Source organism: Pseudopodoces humilis, chromosome 3 (genome assembly GCF_049639895.1).
Source record: "Pseudopodoces humilis isolate 2021_Gansu_Grassland_sample_001 chromosome 3, ASM4963989v1, whole genome shotgun sequence".
NCBI classification, from domain to species: Eukaryota; Metazoa; Chordata; class Aves; order Passeriformes; family Paridae; genus Pseudopodoces; species Pseudopodoces humilis.
In genome coordinates, this window is record NC_142202.1 from 31,458,779 (window position 1) to 31,482,371 (window position 23,593).

Below are 23,593 nucleotides of genomic sequence, written 5' to 3' on the forward strand. Positions count from 1 at the left end.
CCGCCTGCACGCGAGGTCAGGCTGGTGCAAACAAGCCTCGGGCCATGCCTTAGACTCAGAATGCAGCGAGGACCTCTGCGCTGGGCCAAATCACACCGAGGGCAGCCAGGGAATGGCGCCTGGGGAAAAAGGACCTGCATGGGGAATGGTGCAAATGGGGAGGGCAAGCTCCCAGTAGTCAGTCTACAAATAGAAAGGGTCATGGGAGAATGCCCAGCTACTGGGACAAAGGGCCTGCGAGAGGCGAATGGGGTTGTAGAAGAATTTCTGGCAGGGAAGTGAGTGGTGGCACAGCCCCAGGAACCCCCAGAACTTGGAGGGCTCGCTGGAAGTGTTCACTGTGGTGCAGGCATCGCCGGGGCCATACAGGAACACGTGACTGGCGGGGCAGGGAGGGAGCCAGCACTCAGAGAAGGCTGGGACTAACACAGGAAGGTGAGGGAGCCAGTAAGCGGCGGCCGTGCCCGTACTCGGGTGACATTCCCACGGGCAGGGTAACCAAATACCGTTCGCAGCTGTCTGTTCCAGGGGATGGCGAAAGGGGAAGCGTTTCTTGCCCCGTGGTCCCGTGTACCGGGGACAGGCTCCCTGGCCGACCCCGCGGCGGTCGCGTAGAGGGAGGGGAAGGAAAGGCAGCAGCACCCAGCAGGCAGGAGCGGGGCCGAGCGTGCCGGGCTCGGAGCTCCGGTCGGACAGCCGGCAGTCTCCACATCCCCGGCCGCTCCGCACGGCCGCGGGACGGCTGCCGGACTTCCCCAAGCGCTGCCGCTGCCGGGGGTCCCGCTCCGCCCCAGAACCCACCCGCATCCGAGGCAGCCGGGGCACCGCCGCGTCGCTTACACGTTTTCCCGGGGGCTGCCGGCTCCTTCCCGTGGCGCCACCGCCTGCAGGGCACGGTCCCGTCCCGGAGCGCCCGGTGCCAGCACTGCCGGCCGCGGTAGGCCGGGTCCTAGCGCTTCCCGCCTCGCCAAGGGCACCGAGCGGGCGGGCTGGGACAGCCCTCGGCTACGGGGCCGCCGGACTGCAGCCCGGTGCTCCCACCCCTCGCACCCCGTTTTGACCCGGCCCTCCCCCCCCCCCAGCTGCATCGGCCGCACCTGATGAACGGGAGGCTGCTGGGGTCGCCCCGCTACCGTAGCTCTGGCACAGGACTGTCCAGTGCTCTGGCTTTTCCCAATGTCTCCCCTCTTCCTGGAACAGACGGCTGGCCCTACTGTCCTGGGAGGGGGGCATAGCCGTGCTGTCCTGTTGCCTAGGCAAGGAGGACAGGGTGCCGGCAGCCAGCCCCTCCACTGCTGCTCCCCGCTTTCACTCCCCCCTGCGCCAGGGTCAGGCTCCTAACTCTCCTTGCAGCTCTGGACCCTGGTTTGGGGTCCCTCAGTGTGTGACGGCCCCAGAGCTCAGCACAAGCTCCCGGCTGCAGGGTGACCTTGCAGCAGGACTGCCGAGCCGGCAAAATGGGGGAGGCTGGAACCAGACCCTCTCCTTGGTGCCCGGCAGAACAAGGCACAGCAGGGACCGTGCTTACTCTGGTCACCTCCCTGCCAGCACCCTACCCTTACCTTGATAGCTCAGCTCTCCTGGTGCCAGATGATGCTGCCTGGAGACTCCTCGCTGCCTGGTGCCAAGCAGGGTTGGGATTTCCCACGGCAGCAGGACCAAGGTGCAAAGGCTTTGCCACCTTACAGGCTCTGCAGCCAGAGTGGGTTTCAGAACCCTGGCGCTGGCTGGGGCTGGCTGAGCACGGCTTCCGCTGGCTCAGCAGGTGGAGGCTGCATGCACGGGCAGATTAGTGGCGGGGGGGGGGGGGGGGGGGGGAGGGGGGGGGGGGGGGGGGGGGGGGGGGGGGGGGGGGCGGGAAGGAATTGGCTCCTGCCATAGGAGCTACAGGCGGGATTTGTCAGCGGGTTGCAGCGGGGCCAAGTGCCAGCACAGGGGAGGAGAGAGGGGAGGCTGTGGGTGGGCAGCCGCCTCGAGGGGACAGTGAAGCCTATACAAGGGGGATACTGAAAGCAGGTGCCAGCATCATCCCTGGGATGGTGTTATCTCTCTAGTGGCACGTCACCCTGTGCTCCTGTGCTGGACTTGGGCCATGGTGGGACTCTTGTTGAGCTCCCACCCTACCATGGGTCAGCATTGAGCCCTAGGGCCAGCAGTGAGGACCTTAGTAAAGCACCCTGAACCTATTGCCCCTCTGCCGGGCCCCACAGCTGCTCAGGAATGAACTGGCACCAGCTCGCCAGCTGCTCTCCTGGTATGTGCAGCCAGAGCTGGAATGCTGTGCCTTGGCCTCTTCGCTGGCCTGGACAGGCCTGGCTACTGCCCAGGGCATCTCCCCTCCCAGTCTTACCATCCTGCTTGTCTTTTCCCATTAAGGAAGTGCAGGCAGCTGAGCTTTGGTGCTGGAGGAAAACAGGTGACAGCCAAGAGTGATGAAGCCAAGTGGAGGGTGGTAAGACACAGGGAAAGCTCAGAAAGCATACCCCACCCACACAGCAGCACCTTGCACTGGCATTCCCTCCACCCCTTGCTGGGAATGTGGAGAAAGTCCCTCTGCTGGTGACCCTCATGTGCCCACCTCCACCTCCCTGGTTGTCTCCAGCCCCAGAAACACTGCAGGAGGGAGATGGGGTGGTGGGAGCATTTCTGCTCTCCCAGCCCTCACTGCAGAGCTGGGCTGCAGCCAGCACTTCTATTTTAAGCCTCACAATGTGTTTGAGGAGGCGAGTGGTGTGCACAGCTGAGCCTCACAGCCCGACAAGGAGAAGCCCTTCTACCCATATCCCTGGAAACTTCCCCTTCTCCCTCTACTACTGGTACAGGCTCAGGACAAGGTGGTCCAGCTGACTTTTCCCCTTGCCAGTACAGGCAGCAATTGGGGCAGTTGAAACTGGCATGGTCTGGTGAAGTTACTGCAAAAATATCTGGGCTGCAGGAATGGGGGTCTCGCCACACACCCCTGCCCCCATCTGTGTCGTGCAGCACTCACCTGCTGTGATCTAGGCTGGCAGCAACCATGTGAAAGAGCAAGGCTGGGCAGAGCTATGCATGCAGGACTATTTATTCTGTAGGCAGTGACTTCCCTGCTAAGCTCCCAGGGCAGGGAAAAGGGGCCCAGATAGCTTGTGGGATTAGCCGGGCTGAGTGCAGGCAGAGAGGAAGCGCAGGACAAAGCATCCTTGTAAAAGGCACCAAATGGCTGAGGCTTCCCCTCAAGCAGGACTGAACCTCACTGCAGGGCCCTCCTCATCTGAAGCTCCCCTTACTCCTCAGCCAGGACCACCTTGCAAAGAGCTCCTTTCCGCCTGTGCCAACAGGTGCTGCAGGACAAAAATGCTCCCACACTAAGTGTCTATTCATGTTTTAATAGAAACCATCATCCACCACCCTCTGTTTGTGCTGTGTGTCATTAGGATGCCTGGGGAGCCAGCAGCACCCAGAGATAGCACTGGGCAAGGGGGATGCTCAGCGCCAGGCTGAGGCTGGGGACTGCAGTGGCTGGAGCACAGGGCAGCCCCGGGGCTGGCTGAAGCAGAGCCAGGCACATCCTCTTGCCCCTGGGGAGGCAGGGAGCCATGAACTGGTGCTGTGAGGAGAGACCATGCCAGAATGGCCAAAGAGGAGGATAAGAGGCTGGTTAGGGCATTTTATCCCTTTGTCTGGGGTTCACTCTTTCTTCCCAAAGAACTTCTTGAAGACAGATTTGTTCCTGGTGCGAGGGGGGCTGGTGGTCTTCTCCCTTCGTGTGTCCCGAAGGCTCCCTGTTTGGGCCACAAAGGAGTGACAGCGTGCTCGGGGCATGGCTGACACCTGCTCCCCTATGTACAGTGTGACAGAATAACTGCTCCCGGCCTCCGCTGGCTCCTTGTGCACCGTCAGTGGGGTGATCTTCTGGTAGGTGGCTGCAAGAAGGAGCAGTCAGTGCAAGGGGAAGGGTGCCAGCAGGTCCTGGCAGCCCTCTAGAACCCTCCCCAAATGGGGGCTGCAGCCAAGGGCACAGGTATGTAGGACCAGGTGCATGCTAGAGCAGCATCCTATCTGTCCTCGGCTGTGTGTGGGAACAGAGGCAGTGGTGACACCTCCTGGCGGTGACAGCAAAATCAGGACTATACCTGAGGTGAAGGAGTAGGACCTCCTCTTGCTGGCCACCAGCCCACAGTTGTCTTCTGGGCAGATGTTGTCCCACAGCCCGGGGGACACCCTGGGTGACCACTGCTGCTCCTTGTGCCCAATCCCCTGAGCATTCTCTGAAGCAAAATGGAGACATGTCACAAGACAAGACTGTCACAGGACACCCCTGTGTCAGCCCCAAAGAGAAGAGGGAAATATATGACTATCTCAGTATCCTAGGAAGTAAAGTAAATGTTCTTTTCCCCAAGTCCCAACACCTGGGACTCCTAGCCTGGATACCACCAAGTTCAAGGCTGACAGAGAGCCATCAGCCTCCCACAGCTGTCTCACATGTACCTCTCTCTGGGCTGGGGAGAGAAGCTGGGGGACAGTGGCAACCCAGCCAGACAGGAAAGTCACCTGCTGCTGCCACAGTCCCATCAACTGGGTCATCCTGGCTGCCCAGAGGCCGCTGCAGTACTGTGCTTGCACAGGGTAATACCACAATCTCCTGGCTCTTGGTGGTCATGACCTGATGATGTCCCTGGAGATGGGAGATCCCAGGGCTGGAGACCTTGCTGAAACTGAAAATAGCACAGATTTAGCAAACCAGACTTGCCCACCAATGTCCTGCTGGAGCAGCACTCACTGGCAAATGTGGGAGAGAGTCATAACAGGGTTCAGCTGGCCCGCTCCTGGCTACTTACCTGCCAGTACCACCAATGCCCTCGACATGCTGTGCTGCTGCCTGGAAGTAATCCACTTTGGGGAAACCTGGGGGCACAGCAAACATCCTACTGGATGCTGGCAGAGCACAGGACTGTGACACGATTGCACAGGACTTGTCCCTGTTCCAAGTGCTCATGCTGTATGGCTGGCTCCTCTAACCTCCTCTAGTGCCTGCTCTTGGTCCTGACAACCAGCCTAGGATTTCATAGCAGGGCTTGAACCCCTCAGGTATGGGTACAGCAACAGGAAAACCTCAGTATTACAGGTCTCCTTGCCTCAAGGGCAAGCAAGGCATTTCCAGGCCCAGAGGATATGGAGGAATACCAAGGCACAATTATAATTTTCCTGACACAGGCTTTTTGCTGCTGAGGCACCTCTGACGTCAGTTGTGCTATTCCTGATTTATAGCTGTGTATGTGGTGTGAAAACAAAGCCTCCAAATCCTGCCTGGCAGAGAACTGTTGTTCCCAAGGCAGGCTAGGAGTATGCATAAATCAGAGTAAAATGTTGTGCTGCTTCTCTTCTGACCCCCCATGTATCAAAGGGCTCAGCAGAGGCTGAGCAAATATGGTAACCACATAGAGCTGGGCCCCTGCTCTGCCTGCAAGGACTGCTCACCTGAGTTTTGCTGCAGCTTTGAGACCCATTCATTCATGAGGGGCTGGGTGGGGGCCCTCAGGAGGTATTCAGAGCCATCCTGCAGCCTGAAGGGAGAGGGGAAGAACAGTGATGTAGGGTGCAGATTTGACAACCCCCACCAGACCAGAAAAGAAGAGAAGCAGGTAAGAAAGAAAGGAAATCCTCATCTAAGCATTGAGCTGGTCCTGCCTGGTGGTGTTGGTATGTGTCTGCCCCAGCAGGCACACATTGGGGAGGGCTGTGGTTACTGCCCTGGATTGGGGACTCACTGAAGCCTGAAGCAGTTGGTCTTCTTGGTGTACTTGGCATCTGGAGTGCAGACTGCCCCAGAGAGGTTCAAGGGAAGGGCCACCACAGAGCTCTGCAGCACAAAGGAAAGCAAGAGCAACAGTGGGGTAGGATGGCTCTGTCTTCCCTGGCCGTGGGGCCCAGAGCCATCACCCTTCTGCCAGCCCTCTCCCATGTCACCCCAATCTCCTTCACCGTACCTTGAGGCTGTCTCTGCGGTCCTGGTAGAAACACAGTGTCTGCCTCATCAACACGGCATGGAAGAGGCCCCAGGCCCGGCAGCTGGCCTGTGGGACACAAGCAGGGGACAGCTGTGATACCAACAGCTTTGGAAGAAAACAGATGGTCTCATGCCACTCAAAATGAAGCCCAGCCCCTCTGAGGCCCTTCCAGAATGGCCAGCAGCACTGCCATGGTGGTTCCAGGAACATCCCTGGCTTCCCTCCATCCCCTGCTGTGTCCCAGCACCCCTGTCCCAAAGGAGCCCCACAGCCATGCCTGTACCTTTCTCCCTCCTGTTTGCAATATGTGCTTCCTTTCCAGCGTCCCCTCCATCATCTGAAACTCCATTTTACCAGGAAGGACCTGCAAAGGCACAGAGGGTGAGCAAAAACTTCTCTGGGGCTGGTGGTACCAGCTTACCATCCATGCACATGAGGTCTATATGACCTGTCCCTGGTGAGCAATGCCAAAGTGGGAGTGGGATGACGATGAGGAACAACTTTCTCACCTGGGCAGGGGCTGGGGCTGTGTGTCAACTTTAGGGGTGAAGTGCTACCTTGCTGAGGCTATGGGTTGGTGGGGGGTGTGTGCTGCAGGGACCCTAAATACCACACCTGGTCCTTCTCCACCAGCTGAAGGGGCCACTGGATTCAGGAAGTCCCCAAATATTTGCTGGAGTGGGTAACCCAGCTGCTGCCTTGGGTGTTCCCTAGCCCCTTATCTGACCCTGAGGGAGAGGCCCTGGCCTGTGGATCTCACCTTGCTGCTCTCTCTCTCCTCTTGCCTGTGCCGCCGCTGACCCCAGGTGCTGAAGTTATCCAAGGGGGCTGCAGACACCAGTTCCTCCACGTGAGGGGAATCCCTGTTGGGACTGCCACTGCCACTGTGCACCACCCCGGGGCTCTTCTCTCCTGATGGGCTGTGGAGCAGCTGGGCAATGGTGGGGAGGGTGAATTTGGCCACTAGCACATTGTTGGCTGATGAGAGGATAAAGGGCCCGACAGCAGTAGTGCTCTGGCTGGGCAAGCTGCCTTCCCTGCTGCCTGTCCGATGGCTGGCACAGCTGCCTCTAGGTGGGCTCTGTGCCCGTCGCTGGTGTGCACCATCCCAGATGGCCTGCAGCTCCTCCTCCTCTTCCTCAAACTGCCTGTGGGCAGGGTGGCAAACTTCCTTAGTGCCCAGTGCAGGGCTCTGGGGCTGTGGAGACCCCAGTGCCCACTCAAAGATAGAGAGCTGGGTGGGGGCAGCAGGGGAAGCTGGGGACCTTCTGGGCTGGCTGTTGCTGGCTGGCTGGTGTTTGCAGGCAGGGCTGGGGATGGCTCCAGTCCTGCCTGGGATGCTGGCAGGAGATGATCCAAGCTCTAGCCAAGCGGCTCTGTGAAGCCTGGCCCTGCCAGTGGCAGTGGGGCTGTTGTCCTGGCCAAAGTGGGTGGCCAGCTCATCCCCCATACTGACACAGGATGGCTGGCTCGGCCCCAAGTAAAGAAGGTCTTTACTGGTGCTGCTGGGGTGCTGCAGGTTCCCGTGCTCCTTCTCAGCACAGTGTGCCCTTTGCTGGCTGTAGCTGGGGTTGAAGCTCACCTCCTCGAACAACGTTCCTCCCTCACGCTTGGGGGACATCCCCAGCCTCTTGCTGGGCCCCTGGGGATTGTGCCCATCTACCTGCCATCCAACTCCATATGTGCCAATGGGTTTCCAAAGCCTCACCCCTTGATCCTGCCTCTGCTCCTGCCTCTCTGCCTCCTGCTGCTGTGCTGCAGCCCCTCGGTGGCACCCCAGGACCACTGCATCCCATGGCAGCTCCAGGCTGAGCACAGAGCCCAGGGAAACACGAGGGCATGTGATTTTTGGGTTAGGGAGGCAAGGGTTCTGAGGGGCTGCCTCGCACTCAGCATCAATGTCCTGCACCAGTGGGTTCCTGACATAGAGGAGCAGCTCCCCAAGCTGAGGTCCAGCAGCAGCTGTCCCTGGCCTCCCCTTCCTCCAACCACACTTCTGAGGCCACGTGTTGCTGGGGCCATGGCATTCCTCAGGTGTGGGCTGCAGGGAGCTGGCGCCCATGATGCCCTGGAGAGTCAGAAGCCGGGCCTGCTCTGCTCTGGCCTGCTCCCGCTGCTGCAAGCTGTTGAAGAGACAGCCAGCCCCGGCCTTAGGCAGGGTGTGGGACACAGCCGGCATCCCACCGCTGGATGCTGGAGGGCGGTGGACAACAACAGGTGTCCACTTTGTGGCACAGGTTTTCCTGGCCTCCACCTGCACCTGAGGAAACAGAAGGAGAGAGGTGTCATCCCCATCGCTGGAGCTTCCATCATCCTGTGACAACTACCCCCTTTCCATGCTGCATCTGGGAAAGCAGGGAGCTGCAAGGGCCGGCAGACAAAAATGCTTGTCAGCAGCACATGCAGTGCTGGGAGCGACAGAGCTTCACCTCAGTCCCCTGAGGGCTGCTCCCACATTGGTGCAGGCAGGGTAGAGACAGACAAGGGAATCTGCCCATGATGGAGTCCCCCAGGTGTGGTACAGCTGGGGCTGACTCTGCCATACAGCTTTTCCCTGGCATTGCTGACCTCCAAGCCATCACTTTTGGGTGGCTACCGAGTCACTGCTGTCCCTGCCTGCCAGCCCTGTATGCTCCAGGCAGTAAAGCAATGAATGCAAGGGTAGGGATTGAGTGCAGACCCTTCCCCTCCTGTTCCTTGCAGACCCTCTCCTGGGTTTCCACAGCTGCAAGAGTCTGCAGGAGCTGGAGCAGTGTCCCCCTGTATCCATTAGGCTGGATGGTGCCCATGACCAAAACTCTCTTGGCAGCCCAGCAGCCCCTCACCCTGCCTCACTGCCCTCCTGCATTCTCCCTTGGGCTACTGAGCCTGGCTGTCCTTGGGGCTCCTCACACACAGACCTTTTTGCACAGGCTTTGGAGCAATGAACAGATCTGAGCCCCAACAAATTCCCAGACTCCCAACCCCAGGGTTACAAGCCAAGCAGTCTGCAGTGAGACCCCCATCCCTGCAAAATGTGCACCTCAAACAGCCCCAACCACCCTTGTCCCCCTTCAGCTGGCTACACAAGTAACTGCTGCTGCCCCCCAGCAATAGACTCTTCGCTAGCCATACCTCCTCTCATGGTCACTGAAACTACTTGAATGGGGAGCCAAACTGCAGCAAACCCTGCCTGAGCCCCCTCCTCACATATCCCAGAACCCACACTCTGGACCCCACAGCACCAGAAGGGTTTTTCCTCTCTCAATGGACCACTGCCAAGAGGGCACAATGGCATGGCAAGGATGGTTGGTGGCAGGCAGCTTCACACCATGCAGCCACTATGCCCAGCATGCAGCCTTCCCCAGGACATTACCTCTTCCACCAGCTGGCGAGGTGGCTTTCTTTTTCGCTTTAAGCTACCCCAAGTGTTTCCTAAAAGCCCCTGGCAACGCTTCCAAAAGGTTTTACAGCCTGAGTGTTTAGTGGTGAGGAGCTGAGCAAGTGGAGAGAAAGAGACACACAGAGAGGACAGAGTGGGCAAGGAGCTGCAGCAGGAGAGCACAGACAAAGTGGGCGGCGCAAGCCAGCCTTAGTCCTAAGGCATCACGTGGCATCAGCATGGCCAAAGGCCCCTCTCCTGAGATTGACACAGTCCCAGCAGCCCACTTAGAAATGGCCTAGAGGGGTCTCAGCTCAGGGGTTACCCTGCAGCCCTTGCAGCCTCCCAGACTGCATGGGGCACAGCTCCAGAGAGATGCCCTGGCTGTGTGGCCGCTCGCCCATGGTTCTGCCAAAGCCGCCCACAATCCACCCCATACCGTTGGCAGTGCCTCCTCCCCTGGCCGCTCACTGCTGGCCAGCGGCTGTGCCTTCTTCTCGCCCTTCTTGCCAATGCTGAGGATGAGGTTGACTGTCCCCCCGAGACCACAGGGGACCCGTGGTGGCAGCAGCAGCATGGAGGTCTCAGCAGGATCCCAGGTGGCAGCCTCCTCGGGGGGTTCCACATCATGGGGTGTTTTGCTGCTGGACTCCCCAGGGCTCTGCTCCACTCCTGATGGGGCATCTGAGAGGGGTGATGAGGGTGGGGAGATGGCTGTTTTCTCTGGAAACTTTGGCTCTAATCTTTGCACAGGCTTCAGGAGGGAGCAGAGCATGAACTTCCCTGGGCTGTGGATGCTTTCCAGGTGGGGTGAAGCATGTGAGGCATGCTGCTCCTGGGGAGCAAGGCAAGAGAGGGAACATGAAGGAAGGGCTGCTGGAGCCAGGCATTTTCTTGGGACAGCCTTCCCTTTGCCCTGCCTGAACCCCAGAGACTCACAGAGGTATGGGCACACATCTCTCCCCTTCTTCTGCACCACCCATTCCATCCAGCGCCTCTGCTACCCTCAGCCTCAAGGCTGATCACACTCCCTGACCATCTCAGCATGGCTGAGTACTCACTTGACCAGTGGAGGATGTGCTTGAGAGGCTCTCCAGGTCCCTCCTGTCCTCCTGTCTGCTCCCCAGATCCTGCTGATGCCTCTGTGCTCGCCAGCGCACCAGCACCCAGCCCAGCATGCTCTGCAGCTCTTCCAAGCGCTCCTTTATCTGAGAGGAGGAGAGATGCTGGGCAGCTTGCAAGGACTCCTGGCCCAGGTACACTGGCCCTACTAGGATATCTCACAACAGAGCAGTTGGGAGGTTTTTGGGAGTGGGATACAGTGACAGTCACATCAGCTCAGATCTCAGGATCCAGTGGATTAAACTTCCTCCTGCCCTGAGCAGCCCCAGGGTTGTGTATCTGTCCCCATCCCACTTACTGGGGCTCTGCACCCACACCTTGCTCTTTCTTTCATCGTCTGTCCCCAGAGGACTTCAGGGAGTGCTGAGAATTTCCCCCCGACCCTGTTTCCCCTGTCCTTACTGTTGCACTCAGGTAGTGCTCCTCAGATACCAGCTGCTGCCCTGCTGCTGCTAGTGCCTCAAACTCCTTGTGTTTCTCTTCAATTCTCCTCTCCAGTTCCTCACATGGAGTCTCTGGGAGACTGGAGCTGCTTGGGCTTTCAGAGAAGATCTGAGCCCGTGTGTCCTCTGTCCAGGAGCTGTGAGCATGTGAAAGACAGGCTGAGGAATGACCCAACCCTTTCTTCAGCCCTGCAAGCCCCAGGGAATTTATTCCCATGCTCAGGGATAGCTAGAAGCAGCTTAGTGGGGTTGTGGCAAGGCTGTTGTGGCAGGACAAGATGTTGCAGGGCTGCCTCACAGCAGACAGCTGTGGTGCAACCCTGCGTTCCAGGCTCACAATGGTCACGCCTAGCTGCAGCTTCAGCACTGCCCACACACCTGCCAATGCCATGTTCTCACCAGCTCCCCCTCAACCACCACAGAAGCAACCCCATAAGCTCACTACCACTTACATCATGGCTAGATAATCCTTGAAGAAGTGCCGGAGCTGGCTGGCCTGCTGCACGCGGAGCCGAGTCTCCCGCAGCAGCTCCCGCAGCCCTGCCCAGGCCCACAGAGTCTCCTGCAGCTCCTGGCTGATGGGGCACTGCTGAGCAGGGCACAGCTCTTGCAAGTGGGCAGCTGCCCTCTCCAGCTCCTCCAGCTGCCCTTGCAGGGTCTGTGACACTGCATGCTAAAGATCACAAGGCAGGAAATGTTCAAGATGCATCCAACCCCTCTGAACCCAGGCTGGACTCCCCTATATTCTGGGATGCAGAGGCAGAGGAGAGGATGCTGGTACGTGGGCTGCAAAGAGTGGGCAGAGATAACCTCTGTGGGGACGACAGGAAGAGCACAGAACTGCCTGGCTTCCCTGCCTTGTGTGCATGAGTTGCTTCCCTGCCAGCGGGAAGATGAGTGAGGTGCTGGCAGGTGGGTGCTGGCACATGGGAGCTGACGCAGGCTCTGTCCCCTTGCCTGGCCCATGCTATCAGAGGGGAGCAGAGCAGGCAGGTCTCAGCTCCACTGGAAAATTCCAGCCTGCCCTGCCACAGTGTGCCAAGGCTAACAACACCTGGGCCCCTGGAGGGGGGCCAGTGCCTCACTGGGACAGCCCCAGCCAGCCAGATCACCTCCCTGGCAGTGCTCCTCTGACTCACCTCCATCTCCTGCTGGCAGCTTAGCAAGCCCTGCAGCTCTTGCAGGTCCTTCTCACTCTTCACCGTGGTGAAGCCATTCTCTGCTAGGGCAATGTCTTGAGATAGTGCCTCGGCTCTGCACTGAAGTGCCTCCAGCTGTGGGGATACCTTTGCCACCTGAATGGACATAAGGGGACACAGAGGAAGATTAACCCTGGGGTGGAGGCTCCTGTGCTACCACCTGCCACACAGCCTCAGCCCACCCCAGCCACGCAGCTGCAAAAGGGCAGGTGCCAGCCATGGGAGAGACAAGGATACCAGCCTCGCACAGAGCGGTGCCCATGAATCCAAATGCCCTTGTGTCCCACTGAGGACAGCTGAAGTGCATGCCCTGTCTCAATTAGCTAGCATGTCCAGCTGCAGATGAGCCACCCAGCTGCATCTTCAGGCCCCCTGCCTCCATTCCCTACCAGACGCTCCAGGTTCTCCGTCTCCGCTGCCACCTCCATGACCCGCTCCCGCTCTTTTGCCACATCATTCAGCATCTCCACTGCCTCCTGCAGCTCTCCCAAGGGGCGACTCATGTCTTCACTGCTTGGAGATGTCTCAGCCTGGGTTGAGAGCAGGGGAAAACACCCCTTCGAACTGCAGTGCCCACTTCCTGGCTGAAGCCAGCAGAAACACCAGACATGAGAGATGGGGAGTGACACCTCAGGCAGCTGGGCTGGAAGGGAGCACCCCATAGGGTCCCCTTGCCAACCACAGATCAGCCCTTCGTCCAGTCCCAGGTGCTGTATGATCCCAGGGGATGCCTGGCCACACTGCTTACCACTGCAGATCCCTGCTGGCTCTGTGCCTCCTCCTCATGCAGGTCCTGCAGGAACTCAGACAGCACAAGGGAGTCCCGCAGATCTGCTGCCCGGTGCTGCAGGGCTGCCTGCACCTGTGCCAACCTGTGGGGAGAGGTGCTCATCAGAGGTGCTGGCAGCTTCTGCACCTCCTCAGGGACAGCATCCTCCTCCCCACGCAACCTGGGGACAAGAGAAGAGGGACCTTCCTCCAGGACTCACTTCTCCTCCACCATCTTCACTTTCCTCTGCATCTTCCTTGCTCCCTCATGCTCAGAGGGCAACTCGCCTGCTGCTTCTTCCCGCAGTGCCTGCAGTTTGAGGCCACACAGCAGGAGCTGCTTCTCCAGCTGGCTCATTTCTTCCAGGTCCTGGCGCAGCTCCGCCGGGCTTCTCGTGGTGGCTGGTTCCACGAGCGACCCAGCCACAGCTTGCAGCCACTGCTCAGCCTGGTCCAGCTCCCCCACCAGCCTCAGTGCCTTCAGGGAGAGCAGGGAAACTATCAGCCTGGCTCTGAGCCACTCAGAGGAGGCAGGAGTCATGCTGGCATCCCACTAGGGGTATGTGGGGCGCAGACAGTACGGTGAGAGAAGTGTGCCATCTGCAAAGCCAACCAGAGATATGGGTGCCAGTGTTGCAGCTCCAGGCCCCAGAGGTGCCAGCCTCACTTGGTGATCCCCAGAAAGCTGCTACAATTGGAGTACACCCTGTGCCCACCCTAGCCCTGACTCCACGTGCCTTATCGATTTCTTGCAGCACTACACCATTCTCCTGGTGCTTCTTCTGCAGGTCCTCCCACAATTCCTCCAGCTCCTGCAGCATGGCCTCCACCTGAGGGCTCCTGGGAGGCCTCCCTTGTGCTGGCCCCTCCTGGGAGGCAGAGAGGGCAGTTAGGATGGGCTCCACCTGGTGTCCTCCTGCCACCTCACATCCAAGCAGGCTCACCAGGAGCATAGCCCTGACACTGGAGCTGGGGGCCAGGGGCTCCTGCTGCATCCGTGCTGCCTCCAGGCTCACCACTGGACATGGGGGCACTCCCACACGTACACTCTCCTTGTATGGGGACAGAGTCTGCTGAGGAGCAGGAGACATGCTGAGTTAGACATACACCAGAGCAGGTGTGTGTGCACAAACATGCAAGCCCACAAGCAGCAGGAGGGGGTCAGGGAAGTGAGTCTTTCCCCAACACCGACTCCTCTTGGATGGGCAAGGAGGAAAGGGGACTCTTGGGGAGACATTACCACATTCACCACCTGGCAGACATCCTGCACTTGGGTTTCCAGCTGCTGCATGCCCCAATCAGCCTCTGCCTCTCTCCTCCTCCAGCAGAGAGAAGAGAGGGACAGTCAGGACTACAAGGTTCCCCCTTGCACAGGGGAACCCCATCCCTGTCCCCTCTGACTCTGTCCCGCTCCCACAGCCACCTCCCCAAAGCTGGTACCTATTGTTGTCCCCTCCGTGAGGGGGCTGTCCCACTGCTGGGGAGCCAGGGTTGCTCTCCTCTCCTTTCTTGTGCTCTGCTATCTTCTCCAGCACATCTTTTGGTACCTGTGGCACAAAGGTTCCCATTCCTCCTTGGCCAACACAAAGCATACACCTGCTTTGCCCAGGGCCTGGCACTTATCACCTCCCCTAACTGGTGGGACCAAATCCAGAAGTGTTCATCTTGGATTCTGCTCAACACGTGAACCCTTTTCCCATAGGTTCCCTTGTCTTATTGAAGCAGAGAAGCTGAAGACACCTGGAGGAAGACAGTGCTTACCGTGCTACTGAGTCCTCTTGTCCATTTGGCTGCTGCTTCCTTACCCACAGCCCCATGATTGACATCATCTCCTTGAGGCTCAACATTTGGAGCTGCAGCTTTGCCCCCTGGGGAACTGCTTGCCTGTGCTGGAACCTTCCCTGTCCTGGGAAAGGAAGGCAAGGAAAGCCCAGGGGAGCAGAGGGTGAAGAGAGACTTTGAGTGGAGCTGGTGCCCTAGAGACAGCCTGCTAGGGGCTAATCCAGTTCTTTCCCAAGCCTCTGGCTCCAGTGTTGGGAGGTCAGGGTTGGGACCCTGGTACTCCTGCCCAGCTATGCTCTACCTTAGTGCTTGCTGGAGCTGTACCCAGCTCTCCTTTACATCTCGGTGCTTTGAGGTGACTTGGGCTGCCAGGCTGGGCTGCAAGTTTAGGAGCTGGGACACTGTCACATCCAGCATCTGGAGAAGAGAGAGCAGCTGGGAAGTGATGGAGACATGAGGGATGAACCACCATGGCCATGGAGGGTGTGTGATGATAAGCAGCCATCTGGGGGCAGAAGAGGCATTGAGTGCCTATCGAATCCTTGGCTGCCCTCAGGGAGACTCCCCCATCCATCACACAGCTTCAGCCACCCACACCCCTGTGGGGTGCCCACAGAGCCCACAGCACTGCTCGTGGCAGAGCTGACCTGGGAAGGCTCACAAACCCCCTCTGTCAGGATGCTCCCCAGGGCTCAGAGGACGAGGCAGTCTTGCACTCACCATCACCTGGCTGGCTATGTCCCTGACATCCCGATCCTGACATGGCTCGCCCTCCCCTGGCTTCCCTGTACTGCAGATGCTGCTCTGCTGTAAGAAGAGGCCACAGTCAGCAGTGGCAGGAGGACAGGGCTCTGCTCCCAGCTCCAGCAGAAAGAAACAGTGCAAAGCTGCACTTGCCAACCTGGCTCCCTTTCTCCATCCCCTGGTTCTCTCCCCAAACCCCAGGCTGAGAGTGCTGGGACCACAGGAGCCTCCGCACAGGGGACAAGAGCAAGGTGCTGCCCACTGTTTCATTCAGGCCATGCAACAGCCCTGCATACCAGGGTGAACCTGGCTTCAGTGCCAGATACCTTTGCATGGATAGCCCCGAGCAGGATATCTGCTTGCTGGAGGAAGGAGGCCACCTCCAAGGCCAGTTGCAGAGCCTCGTGGTGCTCCTTCAGGGTCCCCTGCAGCCGCAGCCACCTGAGCAGGTGGAACGGTAAAGGTGAATGGCAGTCTGTGCCTGTCTGGAGAGCTGCACAGAGCTAGGCCAGGAAGTTTGGGGGGTCCTGCTTCCCAGTCAATCAGCTCCTGGTGCCTGGCTCAGCCCAGCTCAGCCTGTGTGTCCTCCACTCACATTTTGTTGAGGTGCTTGCGCCGGGCTGAGATGTTTCTGCTCTCACTTTTGCTTTGTTTCTCCAGCTTCTGGGCCAGGCTGTTCAGCTCCTTATGCAGACTCTGGAACTGCTGCTCCTCCTGGCTCAAGCAGAGAGGAAAGACATCAGCATCCCTCCTCAGAGACCTGTGCCAAGCCCCAGCCTCAAGGTACTTGGGGTCCCTGACAGGCTGGCAGCTCCCTGGCAGCCTCTCACCTGCTTCAAGTCAAGGATGCGGCGGGTGAGCTGGATCTTGTCTGGGCTTTCCTGCAAGAGGGCTGCCAGAGAGGGCTTCTCCTCCTGGACCAGGCAAGGGTGTAAGAAGGTGGGGGGACAGCCAGGCTGTCCCCTTCCCCAAACCATACTTCCCATCCTCCCAACCTTGTGCTTGATCCACGCCTCCAGCCGCTCAGCTTTCCTGTTGAAGTCCTGCAGACTCCGCAGGCCCCCCAGGGCTTTGCTCTGGCTGGCAGCTGTCTGCTTCAGGAGCTGCCACTGGTCCTGCAGGGCCAGCAGCTGCCTCCGTACAGCCTCAGCACTGGGGCTTGCCCTCCACATCAGCTGCTCGCCCATCTGTGGGGCCAAGGGACCCAGTCAGCATCAGGGCTTCCCAGGGACCCTCTGCTGCAGAGAACCCAGGAGCACCAGTGCTGTGGGTAACAGGAACCACGCCATGCCCTCCCTGGCCTCACCTGATTGAGCTTTATCAGTGTGTTCTCAAAATCCTTCATGTCCCGCTGTAAGGTCTGAGCAACCTCCTCCCAGTCCTGGAGGTCACAGCCATCCTTCAGGTCCCACAGCTTACTTCGCACCCAGCTCTCTGCCTGCAACATACCATGTGGCTGGGGGCCTCCACCAGAGCCTCAAGGACATGGTTTTTTGGACCCAAGCCCAAACCTTTCTGAAGCTGTGACAGGGACTGGAGTGCACCCTTTCAGTTGACAACCCATTTGCTCTGGGAATCAACAGGCCAGCACAGGCACTCAGGACAGCATCTGTGGCAAGTGGGCTCACTTCTTTCCAGCATCTGCCTCAGCCCAGCAGGAGAAGCTGGGCTTGTCCAAGCAGGCCAGTCTGCACAGAACATCCCTGCACTCTCCTCGCTGCACCCTGCTCCCCAGCTCAAACACCCATGCATTCTTCCCACCATGGCATGGAAGCAGCCCTCCCACCATCTCGGTTCCCACGCTGCTGGGGAGAGACAGGGTCTGGGAGGAGGAGGAGGAGGAGAACGGGGGACGGGAGGAGCATGTGCACAGGGAGAGGAAGCAGGGCCCTGGTGTGGGCTGACCCCCTCTCCCTGGGGCTGACAGCCAGAGAGAGGCAGCCAAACATGATCTCATGCCACAGCCATGGTTTCACTCAGGCTGGGAGTTCAGCCCTCACTACTGCACACCCCACCCCACAGCCCATATGTAAGGCTGCCGGTGGCCCTCCATCCCGCTTCCTGTGCAGCCCCTTGGGTGAGTGCCCCAGCTGGCCTTACCTGCAGTATCTCCCGGTTGAAGTGGGCTATCAGAGGACTCAGGTCAAGGAGAGGGGCTGCTCCCACACTGCTTCGCCCACTGCATCTTGGTGCTGCAGCAGACTCCTTGCCCTTAGGGCTCTCTTTCTGGGGTGATGACACCGGGGATCCTGTCAGCTAGGGGGAGCAGAGGCAGAGTGTCAGTGTGCTGCCCCAGGAAGCTCTCCTCATCACCTCCCAGGAGCATTTCAGAAACCCAAATGAAGTAGGTCAGCATGCCTTATTCTTGATTCCACTCCTTCACTGACATATTTGGGGTTATCCTTCAGGGCACTGAGGTACCACCTTCCCTCTACCAAGGCCACTCTGGTGGCTTTTGCAATGTCAGCAATGGGTTGCTGGGCTGTCCCTCAGATAAGTCACTCCCTGAGTCATTCCAGGCTGTTGGGATGGCACCCAGCACCTGGACTGGTCCCAGCACCCACACTGGAGATGGAGTGCTTGCTGCCTCTTCAGCCTAAGGCAGCACATCCCTGGGAGGAGCATTCATGTCTGTAACATCTGTTTGGTGTCACACAGGGGGATGCTACCAGGGCATGGGATGGGATGGCCATGGGGTAGGTTCCTGGTAAGCCCCACCACTCTTTTGGTGGCACCCAAGATCCCCCATCCCTGGTGAATGGTTGGAGGGGGCAGAGAACACAGCATCTCCCTTGGGACTTGGCCTTGTGGGCAGCCAGTGCTGACAAAACCCTCTGTCAGGGTTCCAGCTCTGCCAGGGGTGACAGCAAAGGTCAGCCAATGAAAGTGCTGGCCCTTCTCCAAACTCAGCCCTGGGCCCTGCTGCACGCAGCCCAGGGGACAGTACCATCACTTGGGCACCTCCCACCCCTCTGCCCAAGGATGGGGATCTGACTGCATACTAGCTGGTGGCAAACAGGAAACTGAGCATTTTCAGGAGGAACCCAAAGGTGCAGGGCTTGCTGCCTCCTGTCAGCAGGCAGAAATTGCTCCTGGGGACAGCCCAGGACAGCCCTTCCTCCTTGAGAGGGCAGGGTGCGAGCTGCCCCACGGGGTCTTAGCCACCCCCGAGCCCATCAGGGAAAAGCCTGAAGCCTGTGGAGCAGTGGGGCTCAGGCAACTGTTTCAGGCTCTGTAAGCACTCTGGCATGTGCTGCCCTGCTGACAGCATGGGACTCACTTTCCAATGCCTGTTCTACTTAACCACAAGGACTACAGAAATTCTCTGTTTTGTTTTGGTTTTTTTTTTGTTTTGGTTTTGGTTTTTCTGGGGGGGGATGTTTTTGTTTTTGGTTTTTTTTTTGGGTTGTTTTGTTTTGTTTCTAGCAACATAGATTCTCAGGCCCTCCTGCAACTCTGTGACCTTCAGTCACTTGACTCAGCCAGGGCTGGAGGAGCCCATAATCTGGTTCCCTTGGAAGCAATAAAACTTCTGGGTGCTGCCTGGGGAGCTGATTCCTTGCCCCATCATGCCCAGCTTGTTCCTGCACTCACTGAAAGAGGCAAGGCTCCATCCACACCTGGGCACACCACCAGCTACCAGCCGCATTGCTCAGCTCCAAGCTGCACATCATGCCCCCTTAATGTTGAGGGCAGGGGGACATACCACATAGAAGGGAGAACATCTGTCCATCAGAGAGCAGTGAACACTGGCCTGAACACTCCCAGGCTTCTGCTGTTTGTCCTCTGTATCCACATCCTTCCTGAGGAAGACCTAGAGGCAGGAAGGCACAGCTGTCAGCCTGGTAGTGCTTAACTGTCTGGAAGGCCAAGGGGACAGAGGAGCATTCACCCACCTCCCCCTGCCCTAAGCCAGAGGCTCTGCTGGCAGTACCCAAACGCTGCTTGGCTGTGCTCCTGCCCATTCCTCCTTATGTATCTAGGCCAGGCTCCTCCCGAACAGCATCCACAGCTCCCACCATGTGTTTAGCAAGTGGCAAGAACTCCTAAGCCTGCTTTGCTCAGTGCCTTTTCCATTTTAGCTCCAAGTAACCCAAACACCCTTTTCTCTCCTTGAATTGACTCCAAAGCCGGCAGAAACCCATTTAGTGATCACCACTGGTCCCTGGTCATCTAAGGATGTTCAGAGTGAGACTCCCCTGCCCTATTCCAGGACAGTAAGGCAGAGGCATGAGGGCACAGGATGACACTAACTCCAACATCATGAACTTGAATCCTCTCAGCTGCTGATCCCTGATCTCAGCCTAGCTGGGAGACAAGTTAAGGGGGCAGCCGGCTTGCAGGGAAGAGCTTCCAAAGGACAGGGGTGAGGGTGGAAGCAGGAGAGGCAGAAGGAAGGAAGTCCAGGAACTGCAGCCAGGCACAGAGACGATGTCCAGGATGAACTCCACATTACCTTATCCTCGATACACAGCCCTAGGAGAGGTGTGTGGGTTTGTTTGGATCATGCCCAAGGGCATTAAGCTTCATCCTCTACAGATGGATCTTTTCTTGGGATGTTGGATATAACAGGCTAATTTAGGGACCTCCTTCCACTTCCTTCCTGGGGCCACCTCGATGTCTCTGTAACAGCCATCCAAGCAGGCACAGGGCAACAGAAACAGGGTGGTGGACAATGTGTGCTGCCCTGACAATCCCTCTTCTGAGACTGCCACAAATGAGACGTCGGATCAGCCAGAGCCAGTATACTGCTGCTTGGGCTGCTCCAAACTGAGGACACTGCCCAAGGGAAACAAACCTACGCAAATCAGAACACCCTCCCTGCACAGAACACGGCTTCCCACCATCTGTCCAGGACTGAAGAAGAGTCCTGACATGAATGGCAGCCCCCACCATAGAGCTGCTGCCACCGAAAAGGCTCAGAGCCCTACAAACAGCCCAACAGCTCTATAACCCTTTCCAAGGGCCTGAAAAGCTTGGCCCTTTGCTGCAGAGAACAGACCATTGCCACATGCCACAGCATCCCATCCCAAGCAGGAAGAACAGTCAGGGTACAAGGCTGAATCACAGCCCAACAGGCACAGTGAGAACTCATTAGGATGGTATCAGAAGGGGAAGGCACCCCCTTGCCTGACCACGGGGCTGAGAGATTTGGATGCATATTTAGGGAATGATAGGGACCTAAATGTGAAGTGCCTGTGAGGCATAAGACCCTAGAAAGTTCTTGCAGTAATGTCTCACGCTGGCCTCCAGAGCTCAGCCGTGGGAGACAACCCGGCAGGTGACACGGGAGCTTTATTTAAAGTCCCTGTCTCACGATCCGTCAGCCACAGGAAAACAGGGCTGCCAGCACAACGATGACTTCATCCTTCCCGCAGAGCTGCTCCACCGGGACTACCCTCCCTCCTCGGTCCCTCTGGCTGGAGCTGGGTCCTTGATCCGGGAAAACAACAAACTCTCAGCAACCGAAGTCTGTGAGAACGAGCTGTGCCTACCTCAGCATCCATGAGGTGCTGTGCTAAATGCTCCCCAGCAGGACCCCAGGCTTCATGACATGAGCTAAACCACACGTGAAATGAGTGCAGCAGCCTCAGCTACCACTTCTGCTAACACTTCTTTCCCCTTCTAAAAGCAAAATTAATACGGCACATATGCTTGCCGCATTCCCATAGAATAGGCACCAGTGACTTCCCACGAACAAGACGAGCAGGGCCAGACCCTCCTAGGCAGCATTGTGCTCACTCCGGAGGAGCCCCTCATTCCTACAGGACAGGAGTGAAGGGCAAATCTCAGGGCTGTGGGGCACATTTTGGAAAGCACTACCGTGCTCTGTATGGGAGATAGTGTCCCTCCTCTCCTCCAGCTGCCATCCCACATGTTTTCCCCTGCCTCTCAACTCCTTCTTTCTCTCCCAAAGCTCCGTCTTGCAGCCTGCCCACCTCTTTCAGCTCCACACGCTCATGCTGGACAGGGAGGAGGGGCCGATCCTGGCAGCCTCCCGGGAGTCCCACACCACCGTGCCCAGCCCTACCTTATATGAAAGAGGGGAGCCCTCATGCCGATGTCCTTTGGGCTGCGCAGACTCCGGCCGCCCAGCGAGGCTTGCGTGCCGGAGGAAGCGGCACCTCTTGCGAGGCTGTGCCTGGCCTTTATTGGCAATGAAGATGAGAGTTTTGGCAGTGGGCTGCGCGGCTCTCCCTAGCACTGTCTTGCCGGGAAACCAGCTGCTGCAGCTCAGGGTTAAATCCCGAGGGGTTCCTGCCTGCTCTTGCCAGAAACTGCGACATCTCCGAGATGCCTTCCGCCCCATCCCACCCACAGAGGGGGTCTCCCTGGCTCTGGCACTGTTGAATTCATACATCTGCGCCTGCTAGCGCTCAGACTTGGAGAGCAGGGTGCCGAGAGTCCTGGGTCCTGATCCTAGCCTTGTCCCAGCTTTGCCTGGCTGTGTGGCCCATCATGAGTCACTTCCCTTCTCCCAGCCTCCGTTTCCCCTCTGGTAGACGAGAGAGTAAGTTCCCAGCTCCCCGCACTCAACTGCATCATCACAGGCATCTCGAAAGCTGAGATCCCCATAGCCAGGCTCTGGGGCAAGGCTTTTCCGGCTCATCCCAGCCCCGGAGAGAGCTCATCTCCGCTCACCCGCAGACTTCCTGCCCTCCAGCCTGATGAGACAGAGAAGTGCGTGGGGAGCACATAGGAGGAAAAACAACTATCCCAGGAGCCCTGCAACGACTGCTACCTGGACGGCATGGGGATAAGGCAACAGGGATGGGCGCAGCCTCCCCAGGACCTCCCCATCCCTTGATAGCGAGGAATGGGAAACTGCAGGAAGGACGGGGCGAGAGCAGGGCACAGGGTAGCGGGATCGCATACCTTGAACTGAGCTTTCCCTGTCCTGCTGTTGTTGTTGTTGTGGTTTCTCTCGTCGCCGGCGCGGGCAGGGTCCCCGGGTCCCCCTTCCTCTCCCGTGCCAGCGTCCCCGTACCAATTGGACAGCGTGATCTTCTTAATGGAACGGGCTAGGGAGCTGCGGTTCAGCCGGTCCTCGTCGGTGGCCCCGTCCTCACCGGGGCTGGGGTTGCGGGGCTGCCCCGCGGGGGCGGCGGGGCCGGCCCGGGCGTGGGCCAGGTAGAGGGAGATGCGCTCGTTGATGCTGCGACGGAGGCCGCGGTGGCTGTCCAGCGCGGAGGCGAGGGCGATGCCGGGGCAGGCGTCTCCGGGGAAGTCCGCGGCACACTTAGGCAGCGAGAGCCTGGTGCTGATGGTGAAGGGCTGCATCTTCCTCGCCGTGCTGCCCGACATCCTCGCCCTTCCCGCTGCCCGCTGCGGGCAGCGGGGGGTCCGGTCCGGGCACCGTGGGGAGAAGCAGCAGTGTGGGGCCCCCACCGCTTGGGAGAGCGGGTGATGAAGATCGCCCGTGCAGCGCCGGCTCCTTCCCCGGGGCGGGCGGGGGCGCTCAGCCGCGGAGCGGCTCCGCGCCGGCGGGCAGCGGGGCGGGGGGCGGCCCAGCAACCATGACCGGAGCGGCGAGACGCGGGCGGGCGTCCGGCCTTGGCTGCCTGGGCGGGCCCTCCGCCCCCGCCGGGCTCGTCCCCTCCCCTGCCCGGTCCCTCCTCCCGCGGCGGTCCGGGCAGGCGGGAGGAGCCGTCGAGCTCTGCCGGGTTCGTCCCGTCCCGTCCCTGCCCGTGGCCGGTCGGCTTCAGTCGTCCGCCTTCTTGCGCAGGTTGAGGAGGCAGAGCAGGCAGGTGAGCAGGGCCTGGCGGCTCTCCCGGGAGCGCAGCCGGCGCCCCAGGCGGCGGAGCGGCGGCAGCAGGCGCCGGCGGGCCAGCGGCAGCAGGCGGACGAGCAGGGCGCGCAGCAGCGGGGCGGCCAGCGGCGGGGCGGGCATGCTGCCCCCGAGTCTGCGGGCACAGCCTCACACCCCCGGCTGACCTGCAGTAGCGGGGGTGCTCGGCAGCTCCTCACGTTTTGGAACGTCTGAGCTAAGCGGGATGTCGGGGTGTCCGCACCCTCCTGAGAGCGGGGGGCTGCTTGGGGCAGGCTCGACGAAGCACTGGAAGGGGCTCCTTTCCGCCTCTTTCCCGACTCACTCTTACCCTCTTTGGGATCCTTCCTGCTCCGGGACACCACTCAGCTCTTTCCCTTTCACTCTTTCTCTTTCCCGAAGTGGCCTGGACTGCTCAG

At 59.2% G+C, this 23,593-nt stretch overlaps 2 protein-coding genes across 21 annotated transcripts in view; both read right to left on the reverse strand.

Annotated features, from left to right (window-relative positions):
- The window catches only part of SLC29A1 (solute carrier family 29 member 1 (Augustine blood group)), a 33,637-nt gene extending 31,871 nt beyond the window's left edge, over window positions 1-1,766 (reverse strand). For 3 of the 5 annotated variants that reach the window (XM_014259381.2, XM_014259384.2, XM_088053470.1), the window contains exon 1: window positions 1,563-1,766. The gene's annotated coding sequence lies outside the window, so the exon portion shown is untranslated. Of the gene's footprint in view, window positions 1-840; window positions 1,015-1,562 lie in introns of those variants that run through there. The other 2 variants (XM_014259382.2, XM_088053469.1) reach the window with 1 other exon arrangement.
- Window positions 1,767-3,349: 1,583 nt separating this feature from the next.
- Window positions 3,350-22,951, reverse strand: LOC106628576 (uncharacterized). Of its 16 annotated transcripts, none has more exons than XM_088053129.1 (33): window positions 22,283-22,951; window positions 19,113-19,220; window positions 17,507-17,662; window positions 16,713-16,844; window positions 16,402-16,593; window positions 16,237-16,320; window positions 16,002-16,120; window positions 15,733-15,847; window positions 15,383-15,466; window positions 14,964-15,079; window positions 14,642-14,786; window positions 14,320-14,427; window positions 14,121-14,201; window positions 13,825-13,953; window positions 13,618-13,749; window positions 13,102-13,358; window positions 12,861-12,984; window positions 12,502-12,696; window positions 12,053-12,208; window positions 11,366-11,586; window positions 10,873-11,050; window positions 10,410-10,556; window positions 9,788-10,183; window positions 9,343-9,462; window positions 6,748-8,247; window positions 6,271-6,351; window positions 5,967-6,053; window positions 5,748-5,839; window positions 5,458-5,543; window positions 4,818-4,884; window positions 4,531-4,694; window positions 4,113-4,247; window positions 3,350-3,902 (listed from the first exon to the last, which is right to left on the reverse strand). In XM_088053129.1, exons 1-33 carry the CDS (start codon window positions 22,709-22,711, stop codon window positions 3,667-3,669), a joined length of 6,372 nt encoding a protein of 2,123 aa, XP_087909255.1. In that variant the 5' UTR covers window positions 22,712-22,951; the 3' UTR covers window positions 3,350-3,666. The 16 variants fall into 16 exon arrangements, 15 of the variants coding, with proteins under 15 accessions (XP_087909255.1, XP_087909262.1, XP_087909261.1 ...); XM_088053136.1 differs by having other exon boundaries at window positions 13,825-13,950; window positions 14,133-14,196; window positions 14,321-14,427; window positions 15,383-15,469; XM_088053135.1 differs by having other exon boundaries at window positions 14,133-14,196; window positions 14,321-14,427; window positions 15,383-15,469.
- Between the last annotated feature and the right edge of the window lie 642 nt (window positions 22,952-23,593).

Coding starts and splice junctions, on each gene's coding strand:
- LOC106628576 (XM_088053129.1), bottom strand. CDS start 22,711: ATGTCGGGCAGCACGGCGAGGAAGATGCAGCCCTTCACCATCAGCACC. Junction 19,221..22,282: donor CAGGGAAAGCTCAGTTCAAG/GTATGCGATCCC, acceptor TCCTGCCTCTAG/GTCTTCCTCAGGAAGGATGT. Junction 13,954..14,120: donor TCTGCCAGGTGGTGAATGTG/GTAATGTCTCCC, acceptor CCTGCTCCTCAG/CAGACTCTGTCCCCATACAA.